Below are 17,264 nucleotides of genomic sequence, written 5' to 3' on the forward strand. Positions count from 1 at the left end.
TGCCGGTTTCCAGCGTCCATAGCCGGCCGCGGGTGGGCAACGTCCGGAATGTCACCATGTCGTCGATGAGAGCACGAGCAGTTGCACGTGATTGACATCCAAGCTGTGGCTGCGATGGCCCGAGGATCGCCCGGCAGCCGCCGGCATCGTCGTGTATTGCTTGTCGACTCCACGCGGACGAGAATCTACCTTGACATTAGCTATTTACAGCCGCTTGGTGCTGTGCATGCTCTCCGAAAGGGATCTCTCTTGCAGTCTGAGTTCGGCAGTCGCCGAGATTTCTGCGCTCAGAGGAGATGCAGAGATGGTCGAGCTGCTGGTGGTTTCGGGCTCATCAAGAGCCAGCAACCTCGGCACCGAATTGCGAATTGCGAGCATGACGGCCTCCTCCTCCAGCTGTCTCAGACCATCCTCACACGACCGCATTCGCGGTCCAGTTAGGCATCAGCTAATCTATACAGTGCATGAATGTTACAACCAGTGCTTGTTCCAATGCTATCGTCCAAACTCGTCCACATGTCTGCTTGCCTTCCTCCCGACACCCGCAGCCCCGAGCCCGAGACCGCTCGCCGTGTCCCTCTCCCTCCTAAACTCGTGCGCCGAGTACACCTTGCCAGCGTAGTCTGATGCGTTGCCCACGCCAGCCGCGATCGTGCTCGGCAGCCCGAGCGGCGGCTGCACCGCAGTGCCGAGACTCGCCACGAGCTCCGGCGCCAGCGCCGCAAGCGTGTCCGCCGCCGTGGGCCGTAAGCCGTGTCCTGTGCCGGTGTCCAGGGCGCGACTGAGTCGCTCGCCCTCACCGCTAGCCGAGACACTGAGCTGGATTCCAGAGATGCCCAGGCCGGGGTCAGCGGCGGCGGGCTGCCAGAAAGCAGGGTCTGGAGAGTAGGCTCGGGCGAGCTTGGTGGCGGCAGGAGCCGTCGATTTGCCCCATGCCTCCCCTGCAAGCAGCGGTGCCAGTGTTGCAAGCACTGCGCGCGCGTGTTCCGGCGGAGTGTCGAGCTTCACGTCCTCACCAACGGTGATCGCACGAGCGGCCATCTCGGGCAGAACGCGGCTGAGTGCACCTGCTGTATCCGGCTGAAAGGCGAGGGGTGAGAGGAGCCGAACGATCGTTGCAAGTGCAGCGGGTGCATGGGCATGTGTGCTGACTGCTTGTGCTCGCATAAGTGAGAGAGCGAGAGCCAGCGGAGACTGAGTCGCCGGGTATGGGGCTGCCCTTGGTGTGTCGAGACGCAGAAGAGCGCGCAGCGCCTCGGCAGGTTTGAAGTCGAGCGTCTGCTTTCCATCAAGCCCGAGCACCGCGCGCAGAACGGCGTCATCACCAATCTCTGCAAGTGAGTCCAGGTGCGGCGATTCGAGTGCCTCCGCGAGGGGGAAGCGGCCTGTCTTCGCCAGCAGTCGCAGTGACGGCAGTCCTCTCGTATCCGGTAGGGAAGCCAGCAGCTCGCCAGCTTCCGGAAGCTGGAGCTTCGCCGTCACCTTCTCTGGCACTACTGCTGCGTCAGACGGGCAGCCATACACTTCAATGTTTAAGCGGGCAGAGGCGTTCACTAGTAAACGGGTGGTTGCGGTCTACTGTCAGCTTAAAATCGGGCAGTGGTAGCTTACGCCGGGTGGCATGTCGACAGTAACTTCCTCCGTATGCATGACGCGCACGCTCAGTCTCTCGAGCGCATCAGCCGGGTCCGTCGGAGAGAGGTTGTACAGCACGTCAGCGGTGAAGCTCGGTCTGTCGTCAGCTCAAGCAGAACGAAGTAGTAGCTCACCCGTCACTCTCCGGCGACAGTACTACACACTCGATGCGAACCGGCGTCTCCAGCGGAACGGCGGAGATGGGATCGCAGCTGAGTGAGCCGCGGAAGACGAGCTCGGCCATGGTGATGAGTGCAGTGTTCACATTGATCGGTGTCTTCCTCCTCAGGTGGCCGCTTGGCCGCGCCGTCGCACGTTCAGCACTGTGACGTTTCAGATCCCTGGTGGAGGTTGTCTCATCTCATCGTCGCTTGATTCTCACGTGACGACGGGACTAAATCGTCAGCGTGGAGCTATCCGGCACAGCCTCGGTACCCCCGAGGCGATGCGGGGGTGGCCCGAGCGCGCTGCAGTGGAGAAAGCGGGAATCCCATGTCGTGTCGTCCGAGTTCATCTCGGACCTCGTCTCGGACATCTCTCGGACTCTGCGACGCCATCCCGACGTCACCCCGAACCTTATCGCTCTTATCTCGATAACTATAAAGCCCACGCACGCAGCCGACATGCCCCCCGCGCCTAAGAAACCAAAACTGTTCCGCGCGTGCGAAGCGTGCGTCAACTCGAAGACTCGCTGCGAGGATGTCACCCCCGAGGGGTGCGGACACTGCCGCCGGCGCCGCAAGCAGTGTTCCCTTCAAGCAATCGTGGGCGCGTACGTTGCGCCGTCCGAGGAGCGGTTCGGAACGCCAGGAAGCGAGCATCACGGCGTCGGGGCTGGGGAGGATGTGCGCGCCCTCCGCTCCCGCCTCGCCGAGACGGAGGCACGCTTAGCAAGCCTCGAGCGCATGTCTCGCCATCCCCCGCCCCCGCCAAGCTACCATTACTCTCCCGGTCAGCCTGGACCTGCGACGCCGCGCACGGCGAACTTCAACAATGCCCCGGTCGAGCCTAGGCTCATGCACGGCGCGCTCCAGCTCGCCTCGATGTACCACCAGGTGCAGCACGACGAGACGCTCTTTTCCGCAGCGAGTACCCGCCCCTACCGCAGCCCGACGTCTGTGGGCCTCACGCCGGACCAGATCGAGATGGCCTGGCACCAGTTCAAGGCGAGGATCACGAGCCTCCTCCCCCTCCCGCCCTTTACGGCTGTCTCGACGCCCGTGCCCGAGCATCCCTTCGTGCAGACCGCCATGCTGCAGTTCGTACCCTCGCTTGCTGGGATTGCGCGGCCCCTTGTCGACGAGGGCCTCCTACTCGCCATGGCGGGACATGCGACGCGCGACGTCGTGCTCGCGCTCCTGATTCTGAGTCTTGCCCCGGGACAGGCAGAGGACGAGCCCGGCGCGGAAGGCAAGGTACCAGAACATGCGCCCGTAACGCCCTCGGCCTTCCGCCTCGTCGCGCTGGCCTACTCGATGGGCTCGAACCTGGGCATGCAGTCTGCAGCCGAGGCAGCCCTGCGCGCAGACCTGGACAGCGAACATTGGGACGAGATGCGTTTCCAGCTCCTGATGTGGACGGCCGTCGTGAACCGCTACTCCCTCCTCAGCCTCATGTACGGCAAGAGCGTGACGCTGCCTCCGCTCGTGGCGCCGCGCCTCCCGCCCTCGAAGCGGGAGAGCGTGCAGGCCGCGCACGCCCATCTCCGCGCCGAGGCATCCGTCGTCAGCGCCTTCCTTCCCCTCGCCAAGCGGCTGAATGACCTCGAGCACGCCCTGAGCTACGACGCAGACGAGGTGTCCAGCCTGCAGTCGACGTGGAAGGCGGCGTTCGACGCCGCCGCGCCCTATGTCTGCGACAGCGAGAACAGGGCGGTGCGCAACGACGCGCGCCTGATCCAGTTTGTGCTCGGGTTCCGTATCGCGTCGCTGTCGACCTGGATCCCGTCTCCCCTAATCGAGGCAAGGGAAGCGGCGCTGAAGTCCCTTCACGGCTTCCCGAGCGTCATGATTGCCGTCGTCGACATCCTCGTCGACAGCGACCCGAAGCGCCTGCCCGCGTACATGTGCGTGTTCATTGCGATTGCGTCTCTGTGCCTCCGCCGCGCCGTCCTCTTCGTGCAGTACACGTACAACCACCAGCTCATCGACAGCCGCCGGCTCGACCAGGCCGAAGCCGCCATCATACCCATCAACGCGCAGTGCCGCTTCATCCTGCACCATGCTGGGGAGATGCTCAAGAACCTGCCCTACGGGAAGGGCGTGTGGGGCGCCGAGGAGATGGATAACGCCGGCAGACCCGCCGACAGCGTCTGGAGCCGCAATGGCCAGGTCCAGGCGCCGCCGAGTTTTGGCGTAGAGCTCGATATCATGAACTGGGACCTGAGCCTGCTCTATCCAGACCTGAACTCGTTCCCGACCACTATGAGCATGTAGATAGACCTTTGTATAGTTATTGAGATGTATATTCTAGTTCCATCGTCACATAAACTGCCTGTGTCAACAAGCCGCTGGCTGATACGGCCGTCCAATGCCGTCGCGGGGCCGTCGCGCCGCCGCCGCTGCGGCGACTCCCATTCCCAGATCTCGGGCCAGGCGACCTTGAGGTACTCAGGAGACGGTTCCAGCAAACGCATACGCGAATAGATACCGCCAAGATCACGCCTGTCTCTCTCCTCCCCTGTTTGTTTACACCTCGGGCCCCGAGCTACATGGCTGCAGTTGCCGCTGCCGTTGGGGCGGAGTATAGTCGCTTTGTTTACTCCGTGCTTGGCCCCCGTGATCCCGGTGACTGACGCCTCTGCGGTGATGTCCGCCATCGAGGCGTTTATCCCTGACACCAGCCTGGCGACACACCCGGACAACCTGGACGCCACAGGACCCAGAATTTAGTATTTGGGGATAAGCAATGCAACTGAAGAGGATTTATAAACACATGAACTTTGCATGAATACTGCTTTGTCTCTTCTGAATGGTTTTGTACAGGGGACGTTGAATGTTTTGCAGCAGATGGCTCGTCCGCCTCATGGTTCTGCTGGTGGATACCTTAGTCGCTCACTTCTTCCGGCGACCGTCGCCGACCTTGGTCCAGCCGTCGCTGACATCTCGCTTCGGCATCGCTAGGGCCGATGCGACCGCAGCCGCAGCGGCCGCTGCCGTGGCCGCCTTCTTCTCCTTCTTCTCCGGCGATCGCTTCTTCGTCGGAGGCGCCGCACCAGGGACGTGGCGCTGCACCGGCTCCCTCATCGCCACCGGCTTCGAGGGCAGGCTGCACGTTGGGCCGCGCCCCGGAGGCGAGGGTTTGACGGGGGACGCTGACCTGCTGGCGGGGATCGACTTGAACCCGGCCGACTTCGCGGAGGACGACGACTTGCTCGGGGAAGTCGCCCTGCTCGATTCCCTGCGCCGCCGGTTGGAGGGAGGCTTGGAGTCGGCACTCTTCGACGTCTTGTTGCTGGGGCTTGGAGGAGTCTGAACCTGGGACCAGTTGGTGGTGCTGGTCGGTGACCCGAGACTAGGAGCCTGCTTGTTGCTGCGGTTCAGGGGCTCCCAATCGAGACCAAGGACGGACCCGTTCACCGACTCGGTCTGCGTGGAGCCTCGCCGAATAGACGCCGGCGGGGTCACTGAGGAGGAGATCGAACAGCTGCTACCCGTTGTCGTCCGCGACAGTGGCGGTAGGTCGGAAGCAGACCGGGCTGGTGACGCAGGAAGCTCGAGGGAGAGGCCGATGCTAGTAGCCTCATCGTCTTCTTCGAAGGTGTACACGGGGTTGGTAGATCTCTGGCAGTCCTCCCACACCTGCAGAGTGAGGTACACCGAGTGAATAAAGTCTATCGGCGTCAGAGTTGAGCGCTTGGAAGCGGAGAAGCGCCACTCCCCCTTGCCTTGTCTCCCCATCCAGCGGAGGATACGGAAGTTTGGCAGCCGTCTGGCGAAGCGGCGCAGCTCACGGACCTCGACCAGTGTCGGGTCAGTTTCGGCCATCCTCTTCGCGAGGAACGGCGGAAGATCAGCCGCGTCCTTCTTGGACTTGGCAGGCTTCGCCTTCGGCGCGGTGTTGGCGTGGATCGGGTCTGTCGTGACGGACAGCTGCTCCAGATCGGGTACAGACCCGAATGCAGTTGTCATACCGATGATCTCCAGGATAGAAGTCGAGGCTGCAACTTGAAGGCAGCGGAGGCGCGGGCAATTCGTAAGGATAGCCTCGAGGTCAGACTGGGACATCTCCCACCAATCGATGCACAGGTCCTCCAGCATACTTCCCTCCTCGGTGATGAGATTGAGGAAAGTGGCTGGGATCTGTCCGAGAGCATGAGTAGGCAGCGGGACGGGCTGGACTACGTTTGCAGGAGGCCACGGCAGGGTGGCGACTGGGTGTAGCGCTCGTCGGATGTGGAAGCGCTTGAGCTGGCTAACGGGAATAGCTTCGATGGACTCGAGGTGCTTGAGGACCCAACTTTATGTTAGCTTGACAGGTGCGCGAATTGTAGCTTACGAGTGGTGAGGCCCCGATTCGGATATGTCAATGACTAGCGACGTCAACGTCTGCGGCCAGCAGTCGATCATGTTCCAGGTGTTTTTGTCCAGGCGACCTTCCACGTCGTTCAGACGCAGGCTCTCCAAAGAAGAGCACCCTGCGAGAATAACTCGGAGACATTCAGCGTTCAGCTTCGTGCCAGAAGTGGCGAGAGTCAGATGCTTCAGACTTCCGAGGCTGCCAAACATTGCAATAGACTCGCAGAGCCGCAAGTCTGCAAAGTGTGTGGAGAGCGAGAGAGTGTGCAGTCGGGGCTGGTTGACTCCCTCATAGAGGCCAGTCATGATCTGGAAGTGGCTCGCTATGGAGCGCGCCTAAAGTCAGTCGACACCCCAATGCACCACTCACCCCTTGCGCGCTCAAGTTGTCGAGGGAAAGTTCCTCGAGGTCTTCCCAGGCTACGCCGAGGGCCATGCCCTTCATCCCCGTGGCACGGGCTCGCCCATCCCCTGGCTCCGGGGTGCTCATGGACTCAAAGCCCGGCGGGGCGCTCTGCTGTAGTGCTGGAGTGATTCGCGGGTACACTGGTGGGGCAGTGATGCAGGCGGGGTGAGGCTGCGGAGCGATGATCTTCAGTCGCCGGAGGTGTTGGAGGGAAGAAATGGCCTGCGGGTCAGTTATGGAACCAATCCCCCCCAACTCACCTTCCACAGGCTGTCTCCCACACCGAGGCTCGTCTCCCAGATCAGGTCTTCGATGTGAGGAAGGTGGGCGAGGAGGCTGGCAGCGAGATCCCATGCCTCGGTACGATCGAGTGAGCGCGTGCCCTCGTCGATCTCCACAGGTGTGTGAGTCGAACATGGCTGCCGGAAGCGCAGGACTCGCACGTGATCGGCGTAGCTTGGGTTCCTGTCGAGGTCAGCTATGGGTCGGCAGAACAGAAGGGCGGGCTCGATGGCAGTGGGAGGACACAAGACTTACCGGAAGACAGCCCAAAGCTTGGGTTTGGAGTTGTATCCTGGGCAGCAGGGTCGATTCTTATCAGAAGTCCCCTGAATCTGGTTGCCGACTGTGCCAAGGCCCAGGGTCCCGGGGAAGTCGATGTGGACGTCGAGCTCGCGGTAGACGAACGGCGCGGCGGCATCGTGGACAGCCTTGTTGCCGCACTGGATCAGAGTGGAGGCCGCGTCTGGGTTTGACTTGAGGATTTGTGGGAGGACGGCGACTGTGAAGGCGTCAGCGTCCGTGCACATGGGTACGATTGGAGGACGCCGCCGGGTTCCCAGTCGTTGGGACTTTCGACTCACGAAGCCGATGCGTATTGTCTTCTCCCATGTCTCTATTAGAGTGCTCGTTCGGTCGAGCGGAGGGATTGTCTGGGTGGGCTGAACCCATCGTGCGGGTGGTTGCCGTGCTCGATAGGTCTTGAGTGTTGGGAAGGAGTGAGGTGGTTGAAGTTGAGTGGCGAATGAGTGAATGATGAGTTGGGGATGGCAACTGTCTCGTGGCTGTTGACTAGCGAGCAGGCGAGGAAGGCTGCGAGGGAGGGAGACCGCTGAAGGCGGGGCGGGTAGGGCGACAGGGGAGGAGGGCGCGGCCGGGCGGTTCGAGGCGGTCTGACGGGCGGCGAGGATCGGGGCTAGAGCTCCAGAGGTGAAAAGGAGGGGGAACGAAGGGCGCAGTGAGTGCGAGGGTGAATGAGTGTGGTGTACTTGTGCAATGCAGTGAGTGTCTGTCAGGTGTCGAGACACGGTCAGGACACGAAAGCGATCAGGAGTCTGGGCAGTGCTTGATCGTCACTCTTCATCACTTGTCCATCCCATCGAATCGAATCCTGCAGCGGCCAAGGTCCGTAAGGAGCAAGTGTTCGTGCACTCACCGACGCCGTCGCCCACCGCCCAAGCGTTGGTCATCGTCCTTCACAGCCACTGTCGCCAGGACGCCAAGGCGTCGTTCGAACGGACGTGAGCCTCACACAGTGCCTACGGCGGGCACAGCAATCAATGGCGCTCTCGCCACCGCAAGCACCGTCTACCAGCCTTGGAGTTTTGTCGTCCAACCCATCAACAACTCTTCCGCGCCCGGGCGGCCTTGCGTAAGTTAGTTCTCCCTAAGCATACCTGCTCAAGTGGTAGACCGTCGTTTGTCATCTGGATATGTGAGTGAAGGGTGGGTTGGACCCGTGCACCTGCGCACGAGACCACTGCTGATTATGACTGAAACAGTAAGGCATGTCAGTCGATTTCGTCCAACACGCATACTAATCCAATGAATCAGCTATGTCGCTGGTCATGCTGGATAAGCAAGGTGAGTCTGCCTGAAAGTGGCTTTTCTGCATCCCAGCAGTGCACGGCCATCACTTGACACAACTGACGCCTCTCCACTTACTAAATCACCGATGGCGTCTTCCTTGTCCCCGTAACGTCTAGACTTCAAACTGCGACGGCCGACCGGCCATATCCGAGGTTAGACCATGGCGCACCCTGCCACCAACGGAGGAACCGCGTCGGAAAGTGACCGGTTTCTCGGCGGCCGCCTACCGAGGGTGGTTTTGCGGGCTGCGTTGTTGTCTCGTCTCAACACCGCGACACCGACGGCTAAGTTGGGAATTTGAGAACGTGCAAGGCTGTCTTGACAAGACGCACTGGAGGATGAGCTAGTCGAATCCGATCAGATAAGGGAAGAGCGCTATCGGAGGGTCGACGTCGCCACCTGATCGCGTCTTATGTCTGCCGACGCGAGAGCGCGTGGACATGCCATACCGAGCTGAGCCAGGGCAATGAGGTCGCCGAGCCGTGACATTATATGAGTGCTGATACGCCAGTTGGCATGTGAATGCCGAGGCTGAAGGAGCGACTAGCAGGTCCTGTGATTGGGCCAAAAGAGGATCCGGGGTGATGCCGGCAGGCATCGGTCATCGCGTTCTTCCAGCCCTCGGCCTCGGCATGCCTGACATCGAGTGAGTGCCCCATGTCTCGCAGCATGTTGCACTGACCGGTGCAACAGACCGTGTGTAGCGGCCGTCGCAGAATTGCAGGGACTGAGACCGATACGGCTGCTGCAGCACGACGCCGACACGCGTTGGGGATGTTCCAGAAACGACCTCGTCGGGGTACGGGTCTAATGACCTGCTGACTCACAGCGCTGGAAATTGCAGAACTGCATGGGGCGCAGGCTGAATGGTGGCTGAGGTGAGTACGATCAGACAATGCGGCCGAATGCATCTCTGGCGCAGGGAATGATTCTGTCGCCTATTTCAAGCGATCTGAGGAAGCATGGCGTGAGCAGGCAAGCGCCTCGGAACGACTCTTGTTTACCTCGTGACTTACTTCCAGGAGTCAGAACATTCCTGGCTAGGCTGTAGCAGGGCGTGAGGGGTGGGTTGCACTGACGCGGAGCTGAGTTCCATTGACACATGACTGATGACAATCACTCGACAAGGCGCCCGAGGCCAGCAAGACTTGAGAAGCATAGGCTCAGGGATGGATGGCCAGGGCCGAAGGGCAGGGCAAGGGCACGGTACTGGAGCCCGACCCAGACCTTCAGACGTTCCACCCGATGTCTCGCCACTCGGCAGGTTCGCCAACCCACTGAGACCAAAAATCTGTGACCCACCACCCGGCGTTGGCCAGCCCGCAGGAGGATTTCTGACCTTCTGGCCGGAATGGGAGCCTACCGCACCTGGGCACAACCAGCTGGGCCCAGGTGACGTCAGGGAGTTAGTTCCCCCTTGCCCTACGGGCTGACTGAAGCTGCCGTTTTTGGCGGGCGCCGCCTGTCGCATGATTTTCAGGACCTCAGGTAGCGTACAGAATGTACCGCATGCGATCACTGTCATCCGCACCAGGTAATGATGGCATCTTGCTCCGAGTCCGATCCTTAGGACTGCTCCTCCCCCTGCCCTCTGACTTGCTGAGCAAACCCTCGCCTGCCACGGGGGCCGCCCTCTGATTCAGCACTGCGCTGTGCGGCTCTCTTCCGCACCTGCTCCTCCTATGGAGCACCCGATGACCCGTTTCTGCCGTGCTCATGCCCGACTGCTGCGCTGCCAACAGCCGACTGCTTTGCTTGCCCCATCTGTTTGTCAACACTCTTATAAAACTTCTTCTCACACTCCTTCACCCTCTCTTCTTCGTCATCTTGTTTCTTGTTTTCTTCTTCGTCTCTTGTGTCACACATCTGCTCGCCATCGTGGCCCCCTCACCTCACACGACGGGTCCGACACACATTTGTTGACAATTTTTGATTAACCTTACCCCCCCTTCCTACCCCTCACCTCTTCCGCCTCGCTCAACCCCTCCCTCCCTCCACCACCCGCGTCATCCGACAACATGGCTCAACCAGAGTCCCGCACAGCGCTGACTTCGCCTTCGGCGGCGTCGACGCTCAACAATGCGACCGCCCACGAGAAGAACCGCAGCGGCGGCGAGCCCGGCGAGGCCCGCAAGCTCACCCTGCACAGGCGCCCGTGGCGCCGATACGTGACGCCGTTCGAGTACATCCTCCACCACCCGTACAAGGGTTCCGGAACTGAGGAGGACCCGTACATCATCGACTGGCTTCCCGAGGACCCGGAGGACCCGCAGCGCTGGCCGAAGGCCTGGAAGTGGTTCCAGGTCGTGCTCTGCTCGCTGGCCACGCTCGCCGTCGCTCTGTCGTCCTCGGCCTACTCTGGTGGTGTCCAGAGTCTGCTCGCCGACTTTGGTCACTCCTCCCTCTTCTGGACTGCCGGTGTCTCCCTCTTCGTCGTCGGTTTCGCTTTCGGACCTCTGTGAGTAATAATAACACGGCCAGTAGCGCCACCGCCGCCTCCACTAGCCCTCGTCATCGGCGGTCATCCCTGCATCACCCGACGTCATGTGCTAATGCCGCAGTCTCTGGGCTCCTGCTTCCGAGGTTATGGGCCGTCGCTGGATCTACATCGGTACCTATGCCATGCTCACGCTCTGGCAGGCCGTGACCTGCGCCTCGCAGAACGGCGGCTCCATTCTCGTCTTCCGTGCTCTCGCTGGCTTCTTCGGATCGTCCCCTCTTGCCAACGCCGGTGGCACGCTCGCCGACGTCCTCGACGGCAAGGAGATGGGTATCGGCATGGCCTTCTTCTCGGTTGCTCCCTTCCTCGGCCCCGCCCTTGGTCCCATCACTGGTGGATTCCTGGGCGACGCTGCAGGCTGGCGCTGGGTTGAGGGTATGCTCGCCATCTTCTGTGCTGTCATCACCCTCATGCTCTGGCTCTGGGGTGCTGAGACCTACGCTCCCCTCATCCTCCGCAAGCGTGCCGAGCGCCTTTCCAAGTACACTGGCAAGGTCTACCGCTACCGCGCCGACGCCGCCAAGCCGCTCAACGTCAAGGAGCTCTTCATTGGCGCCCTCACTCGCCCCTGGAAGTTCCTCATCTTCGAGCCCATCGTCCTCCTCCTCTCGATCTACGTGGCCATCATCTACGGCGTTCTCTACCTCAACTTTGCGGCCTACCCCATCGTCTTCATGCAGTACCGCGGCTGGAACGCTGGTCAGGAGGGTCTTGCCTTCCTGGGTATCATGGTCGGTGCCATCTGCGCTGTGGCCGTCGTCATCTTCTGGGGCAACCCCAAGTACCTGAAGGACGTCAAGAAGCGCGGCTACCCCATCCCCGAGGACCGCCTTCCTCCTGCTTTCATCGCTTCCGTCATCATCGTCATCGGTCTCGCCGGCTTTGCCGCGACTGACGGCCCCAACGTCCACTGGTCTGCGTCGATCATCTTCGGCATCCCCTTCGGCATGGGCATGGTGCAGCTCTTCCTCTCGATCCTCGGCTACCTCGTCGACTGCTACACGGTCTACGCCGCCTCTGTGCTGGCCGCCAACGCGGTCCTGCGTTCGCTCTTCGGAGCCGGCTTCCCCCTCTTCACGGCGGCCATGTACAAGAACATCGGCATCCACTGGGGCGCCGCCGTTCCCGGCTTCCTCGCGCTCGCGTGCCTGCCCCTCCCCTTCCTGTTCTACAAGTACGGCCCCGCCATCCGCAAAAAGTGCAAGTACGCCAACGAGGCGCAGCAGATCATGCAGCAGATCATCGCTGCGCGCAAGGAGGCTGCGGGCGGCGGCGGTGCCGCCGGCGCGGCCGACGAGGAAAAGAACCGCGTCCCCGGCGGCGGCGCCGAGCTCACCCAGACCGTCTCCCCGGAGCACGGCGAGGACGTCCTCGACGACTACCCCGAGGTCATGTCTCTCGAGCGCTCGACGAGCATGCAGAACGAGATCTACGACAGGCGCACACGCTCCAACTCGCTCTACCGCGCTACTTCGGGCGCGTCCCAGGCGTCGTACCACGGCGGCGCCCGGGTCGGCCGCGTCGTCTCGCCCACGGCGCAGAACACGATCCACGAGTAAAATCGGACCCTCCTCCATCCCCCCGACCCCCACACGCATATCCTGCACCCCACCACACCCACCCCCACACTGGCATACACCTTTACCCCGCCTATAATCTAATCACAACCAAACCAACCCCTTTCGGACCCTTTTCCTTTCTTTCCAATTTATCGAATAATCTACCATTTACTGTAACAGTAGCTCAGCACGCAGTTAGAAACATGGCATTTCATAGATATAACTTCCCCCCTTGGGATGCTAAGTGATACTCGGAACACTCTTGGTGCTTGTTGCATGCTCGCGTGCTCACTCCACTGATTTTGATATTGCAAAATCCTCGAAGGTTGCTCCGCTCCGCACGTCGATCAGGTCCCGAATCCGGCGCTCGCGCGCACCGCACGCACCGCACGTCAGCGCAGTCCAACCCGCATCCGCACCCGCATCCGCTGGGACAGTTGCTCGGTCATGGGCCTCGGTCATGCCCTCTTCCACTGCCGTATCGGTCACTCGCTACCGTGCCAGAACCTTGGAGCGTAAGTTCGTTCCGGGCTGTACCTGGCAGCATCGGGCGGGGGTTGAATTGAGCTGACGCGTGCAAGCTTACGCGTATGCGACTGTGTTAGACGTGTTAAGTGCGCTTCGGACTCCGACTCCGGAGCGTGCGTGTGTGACTTTTGGTGGGATTCAGATCAGAAAAAGTTGAAATGCCTTTGAAAAAATTGGTATGTAAATCAATCAAAAAATAGGAAACCAGGTATTGAGGATAGGGGGATATGGGTTGGGTGCGGGCGGAACAGATGAGGATGAGGGATGAGTGTGGGGGAGATGAGAGATGAGGCGAGAGAGAACCAAACAATGCCAAGTCCGTAGTTTATTCTGCTTTATGAGTATGTTCTAAGCTAGTTGTCTAGAGCTCTAAGATTGGGGGGTATGCAGTGTTTTTAGTGCTGGGTAGTCTTGAGCTGTTTCGGCATCGTGTCGAGGCCCTTGGCGACAGTGCTCGGGTCGAGCGTGCCGAAGCGCGAGGAGCAGTCGAGCAGAATCTTGAGTCCGTTGCGGGCACGGACGCGCGAGATGTCGGTCGTCTTCGGGCGCGGGCTCTGGTGCGCCTGCGCGGCCGCATCCTCGCCGTACGGGTACGGGAAGTGCTTGTGCATGAGCTCGTAGACGGCGAGGGTGACACCGAATTGCGGCGAGGAGCGGATGACACGCGCGATGCCTCCCTTGTAGAGGGCGCGGAGACCCTCCTCCTGGTAGATCTTGGCGAAGCCGTCGAGAACACCCTTGTACACCGTCTGGCCGGCACGGGCCTGGGTCTGCAGACGCGTCTTGACGACATCGGCAGGCGTCGTAAGGTACGCGGCGGGCATACCGGCGATACCGGCGGCGAGGAGCAGCTCGCCGAACGAGAGCTGCTTGCCCTGCTTGCCCTCGGCGAAGAGGTCCTTCTTCAGGTGCGCATACGACGTGAAGTAGATCATCGAGAAGGGAATGTCACGCCACAGACACGCTCCGGCACCCTTGTACAGGCCCATGAGACCGAGCTGCTTCACGACGTGCCACGCGCCACGCTGGACAGCGGCTCCTCCCTCAACGCGAGCCATCTCTCCAGCCATCTGCAGACGAATCTTGACAATCTCGAGCGGGTTCGTGACGGCGACCTGACATCCTCCGGCGGCACCTCCAGCGAAGATCTCCCATCCCAGAGGAATGGCGCCAGTCTCCGGGTCCGTCTTCTTTTTTCGGATGATCTCGTTGACGGTGATCTTGATCGCCTTCTCGGGAGCGACACCGACGAGCTGCGGCAGGACACCACGGTAGAACGCACGGACACCGCCCTCGTTCTGGTACACCTTCTTCACGCAGTCCCACGCGTTGCGGTACAGGACCTCACCGACAACGTTCGAACGCTGGTTCTGCAGACGCGTCTTGACCAGGTCGATCGGGTACACGGCAAACGCACCAACACCTCCGGCAATACCACCCTGAACGAAGTTGAACGTCGACTCGGCAGCGTGGCTCATGAAACTGCGCTTGGCGAGGGGCTCAACCTGCGAAAGCTGGAGAGGCGGCTGCCACTTGGCGTCGAGGAGCGACTCAAAGTCGGCGAGGGTCAGGCGCTCACCCATCTTGCCGTCGATACCGCGGCCAGCAAAGTGCCAGATAATGTTGGCCTCCATCGGCGTGAACATGCCGTAGCGAAGGTTGCCGGCAGACTCGTTCAGGAAGTCGGAAACGGCGATGCGTCCGTCCTTGGACTTCTTGGCGGCACGCTGGATGATGCGCTCGACGACGTCCATGTCGCGGATGATGTTGTGGAAAGCAATGACCTCGGAGTAGCTGATCTTGCGGCCGGGGTTCATCGTGCAGAGCGTCGGAAGGCGCTCGAGGACAGAGTCGGACAGCTTGTGGCCAGCAATCTCGACAATGATGCGCTGGAACTCCTCAGGCGAGATATATCCGTCTCCGTCCTTGTCAAAGTAGTGGAACGCCTGACGGAGACGCTCTCCCTGGAAGCCCTTGATGAGCTGGGTGAACTCGGGGTAGCCAAGAACATGGTTGCCGCCGCGCTTTCCGAGGTAGAGCTTGATCCAGTCGCAGTCAAAGTTGAACGGGATACCGGAGGCGGCGATGTTCTGCTGGAGGACGTTCTTGAACTCCTCAAAGTCGATGGTGCCGGAGGCGTCGCTGCGGAGGTCAGTCACCTGTCTCCGTCGTCGGGGAGTGGGGGAAGGACCGCCAAGGCGGCACTGGCGGCGACTCACGAATCAAAGACCGAGAACGCGAGCTGGTAGTCGGCGTCGGGCTGGGAACAGAGTTAGTTGCGGGATTCAAGTCACTGCCGGCGGCTGTTGCGGCAGTAATGCCGAGATTTCGGCCTGGCTCACTCGTTTAAGCACTGGATCGTCAGCAAAGGTACGTTCAGTTGTATGTGCATGACATGCGCAAGCGACAGGGTTAGGGCGGCGACGTAGTGCACACAGGAACGAGATCGAATGTAAGCCCGTTCCTGTGTAGCAGCGGCGTTCACATTTCTGCTATGCGCCGATGGTGCCGCCAACTTTGCCCGAGGCTTGTGCATGTGCATGCAGAGATAAGCAGGAGAAACTTACGCGTCTCGAACAGAACAAAGTCCTCGAATGACACGAGACCGCGCTTGTGGGCGTCGGCGACTCGGAAAACTGCGGGTCAGCGAATCGGTTGAGACAAACGAATGAGCGCTGGACTCGGTGTCCTCGGTGGAGGCACAGTCGGGCAAAAGGCGAAAACAAAAGCACTTACGGATGCTGTACTGGTCGCGCTTGATGCGGTTGAAGCCCTCGTCGGTCGGGGCGATGGCGTCGATGAACTGCTGGGGGTTGAGGTACCTGCAGAGACGGCGTCAGCATGCTGCGTCTCGGCGTACGGAAAGTAGCCACTGTTAGGGTGACGGGATGTGGTAAGGCCGGACCGGCAAGTAAGCCGCGGGGCGGTGGCCGGTGGGCAGGGTAGCTAGACCTCGCGCCCGGGGGCGGAGTGACAATGGATGCATGGGTTACCGGGTGGTGCGTGTGCAAGTCACAGAGTCACCCGGCGGTCCCCGCTGAGGTCGATGCATGGGCTGTCGCCGCTGGAGCAAACGCCGTGCTAGCGACTTCGCCAGCGCCCGCGACACACACTCCGTATGCATAGCGCTATGCATGTTGGGAGCTGTGTGTATGCTGGGCGAAAATTTCGGCAAGGTTTGCGGCATGCAGCGAATTTTGCGGACACGCGTCAGGACGCATGCGTTCTAGGTACGAAGCACGTACCCACGGCCGGCGGCAACGCAACCCAGGACCTGCGGGACCCAAGATTTCGACTGGGACGCAATACGCGGCCCGTGCAAAAGTCGGAATTGGGCAAGACTCACTTCTTTCCGTCGACCTCGACACCGGCATGCTTGTCGAATGTCCGCTTCCAGCGGTTCAGCTCAGACTCGGCGGGCGCAGTCAGCGACGCAAGACGGGCCGCGACGCCCGGGCTGTTGTCGGGAGCGCTGGTCGATGATGAGGCGGCAGCAGACATTTTAGGTAGGGAGTTGACTCGATCGAAAGTTGAAAACAAGTCGGGGGCCGATGCAGTCGTTGTTTTCGATGCGGCGGCGACGGCGGGGTTGGAGGGCTCGACCGGTGGATGGTCAGGCGAGGGGCAGGCTGCACTGAAGAGCTTGCGCTTGCAGTCGAGGAGTGTCTTTGGAGAGACGCGAAAGAAGGAAAAGAGGATGGAGAGTGGGGGAGAGGGGAAGGACGAAATGTGGATAATAATGAATCTTTGTTACACGGTCATTTCAGAGCGGCAGTGCCAGGCAGCAGGCAGCAAAGCAAGGGCACGCGGCGCGCGGCACTGCCCAGCGGGCGGCGAGAGGCGACTCAAGCGGCACCCGTCCCTGAGCTGCCGGTAAGTCGCCTCTGCTCTGGCCCGGTGCGTCCCAGACAATACTAGAATGGTGAACGATTTAGGCACGGGCTAATCTCCCGCCTAATCCAACCGTTTACTGTGACTTCGTCCTAATGGACAGCAAAGCGCTTCGGCCTCTTGACCCGATATCGGACTTGCCGCCGCCTGTCAGGTTGACCAGATCTCAGGACACTGCAGAGAATGCTGCCGGTGCATTTCTCGTGCATCATCAACATCAGCCTTATCTCCAGCCGAGAACCCGGCGCTCTCCGTCCTCCCTCCCTCAAGCGAACCCGAGTTGAACCCTCTCCTCCTGGCGAACCACAGCAAGACCTGGGCCCACCTCATCTTTGCCTGACTGACACCGGTTCGCGGCT

At 61.0% G+C, this 17,264-nt stretch overlaps 5 protein-coding genes across 5 annotated transcripts; 2 read left to right on the forward strand and 3 right to left on the reverse strand.

Moving 5' to 3' along the window:
- Nucleotides 1-495: 495 nt before the first annotated feature.
- A1Q1_07752 (uncharacterized protein) lies at nt 496-1,879 on the reverse strand (the record flags this gene model as incomplete). The annotated part of the gene is made up of 3 exons (XM_014326764.1): nt 496-1,575; nt 1,660-1,726; nt 1,770-1,879. 3 exons carry the CDS (start codon nt 1,877-1,879, stop codon nt 496-498), a joined length of 1,257 nt encoding a protein of 418 aa, XP_014182239.1.
- A 379-nt stretch (nt 1,880-2,258) lies between these two features.
- A1Q1_07753 (uncharacterized protein) lies at nt 2,259-4,070 on the forward strand (the record flags this gene model as incomplete). Its single annotated transcript, XM_014326765.1, has 1 exon — nt 2,259-4,070. The coding sequence occupies one exon, from the start codon at nt 2,259-2,261 to the stop codon at nt 4,068-4,070; it is 1,812 nt and encodes a 603-aa protein (XP_014182240.1).
- A 618-nt stretch (nt 4,071-4,688) lies between these two features.
- A1Q1_07754 (uncharacterized protein) lies at nt 4,689-7,509 on the reverse strand (the record flags this gene model as incomplete). The annotated part of the gene is made up of 6 exons (XM_014326766.1): nt 4,689-6,093; nt 6,133-6,461; nt 6,523-6,780; nt 6,819-7,023; nt 7,096-7,339; nt 7,422-7,509. 6 exons carry the CDS (start codon nt 7,507-7,509, stop codon nt 4,689-4,691), a joined length of 2,529 nt encoding a protein of 842 aa, XP_014182241.1.
- A 2,936-nt stretch (nt 7,510-10,445) lies between these two features.
- A1Q1_07755 (multiple drug resistance protein) lies at nt 10,446-12,486 on the forward strand (the record flags this gene model as incomplete). The annotated part of the gene is made up of 2 exons (XM_014326767.1): nt 10,446-10,885; nt 10,989-12,486. 2 exons carry the CDS (start codon nt 10,446-10,448, stop codon nt 12,484-12,486), a joined length of 1,938 nt encoding a protein of 645 aa, XP_014182242.1.
- Nucleotides 12,487-13,409: 923 nt separating this feature from the next.
- Nucleotides 13,410-16,515, reverse strand: A1Q1_07756 (inner membrane protein; the record flags this gene model as incomplete). The annotated part of the gene is made up of 6 exons (XM_014326768.1): nt 13,410-15,156; nt 15,234-15,274; nt 15,357-15,367; nt 15,582-15,650; nt 15,751-15,836; nt 16,361-16,515. 6 exons carry the CDS (start codon nt 16,513-16,515, stop codon nt 13,410-13,412), a joined length of 2,109 nt encoding a protein of 702 aa, XP_014182243.1.
- Nucleotides 16,516-17,264: the final 749 nt, after the last annotated feature.

Source organism: Trichosporon asahii (assembly GCF_000293215.1).
Source record: "Trichosporon asahii var. asahii CBS 2479 unplaced genomic scaffold scaffold00017, whole genome shotgun sequence".
NCBI lineage: Eukaryota > Fungi > Basidiomycota > Tremellomycetes > Trichosporonales > Trichosporonaceae > Trichosporon > Trichosporon asahii.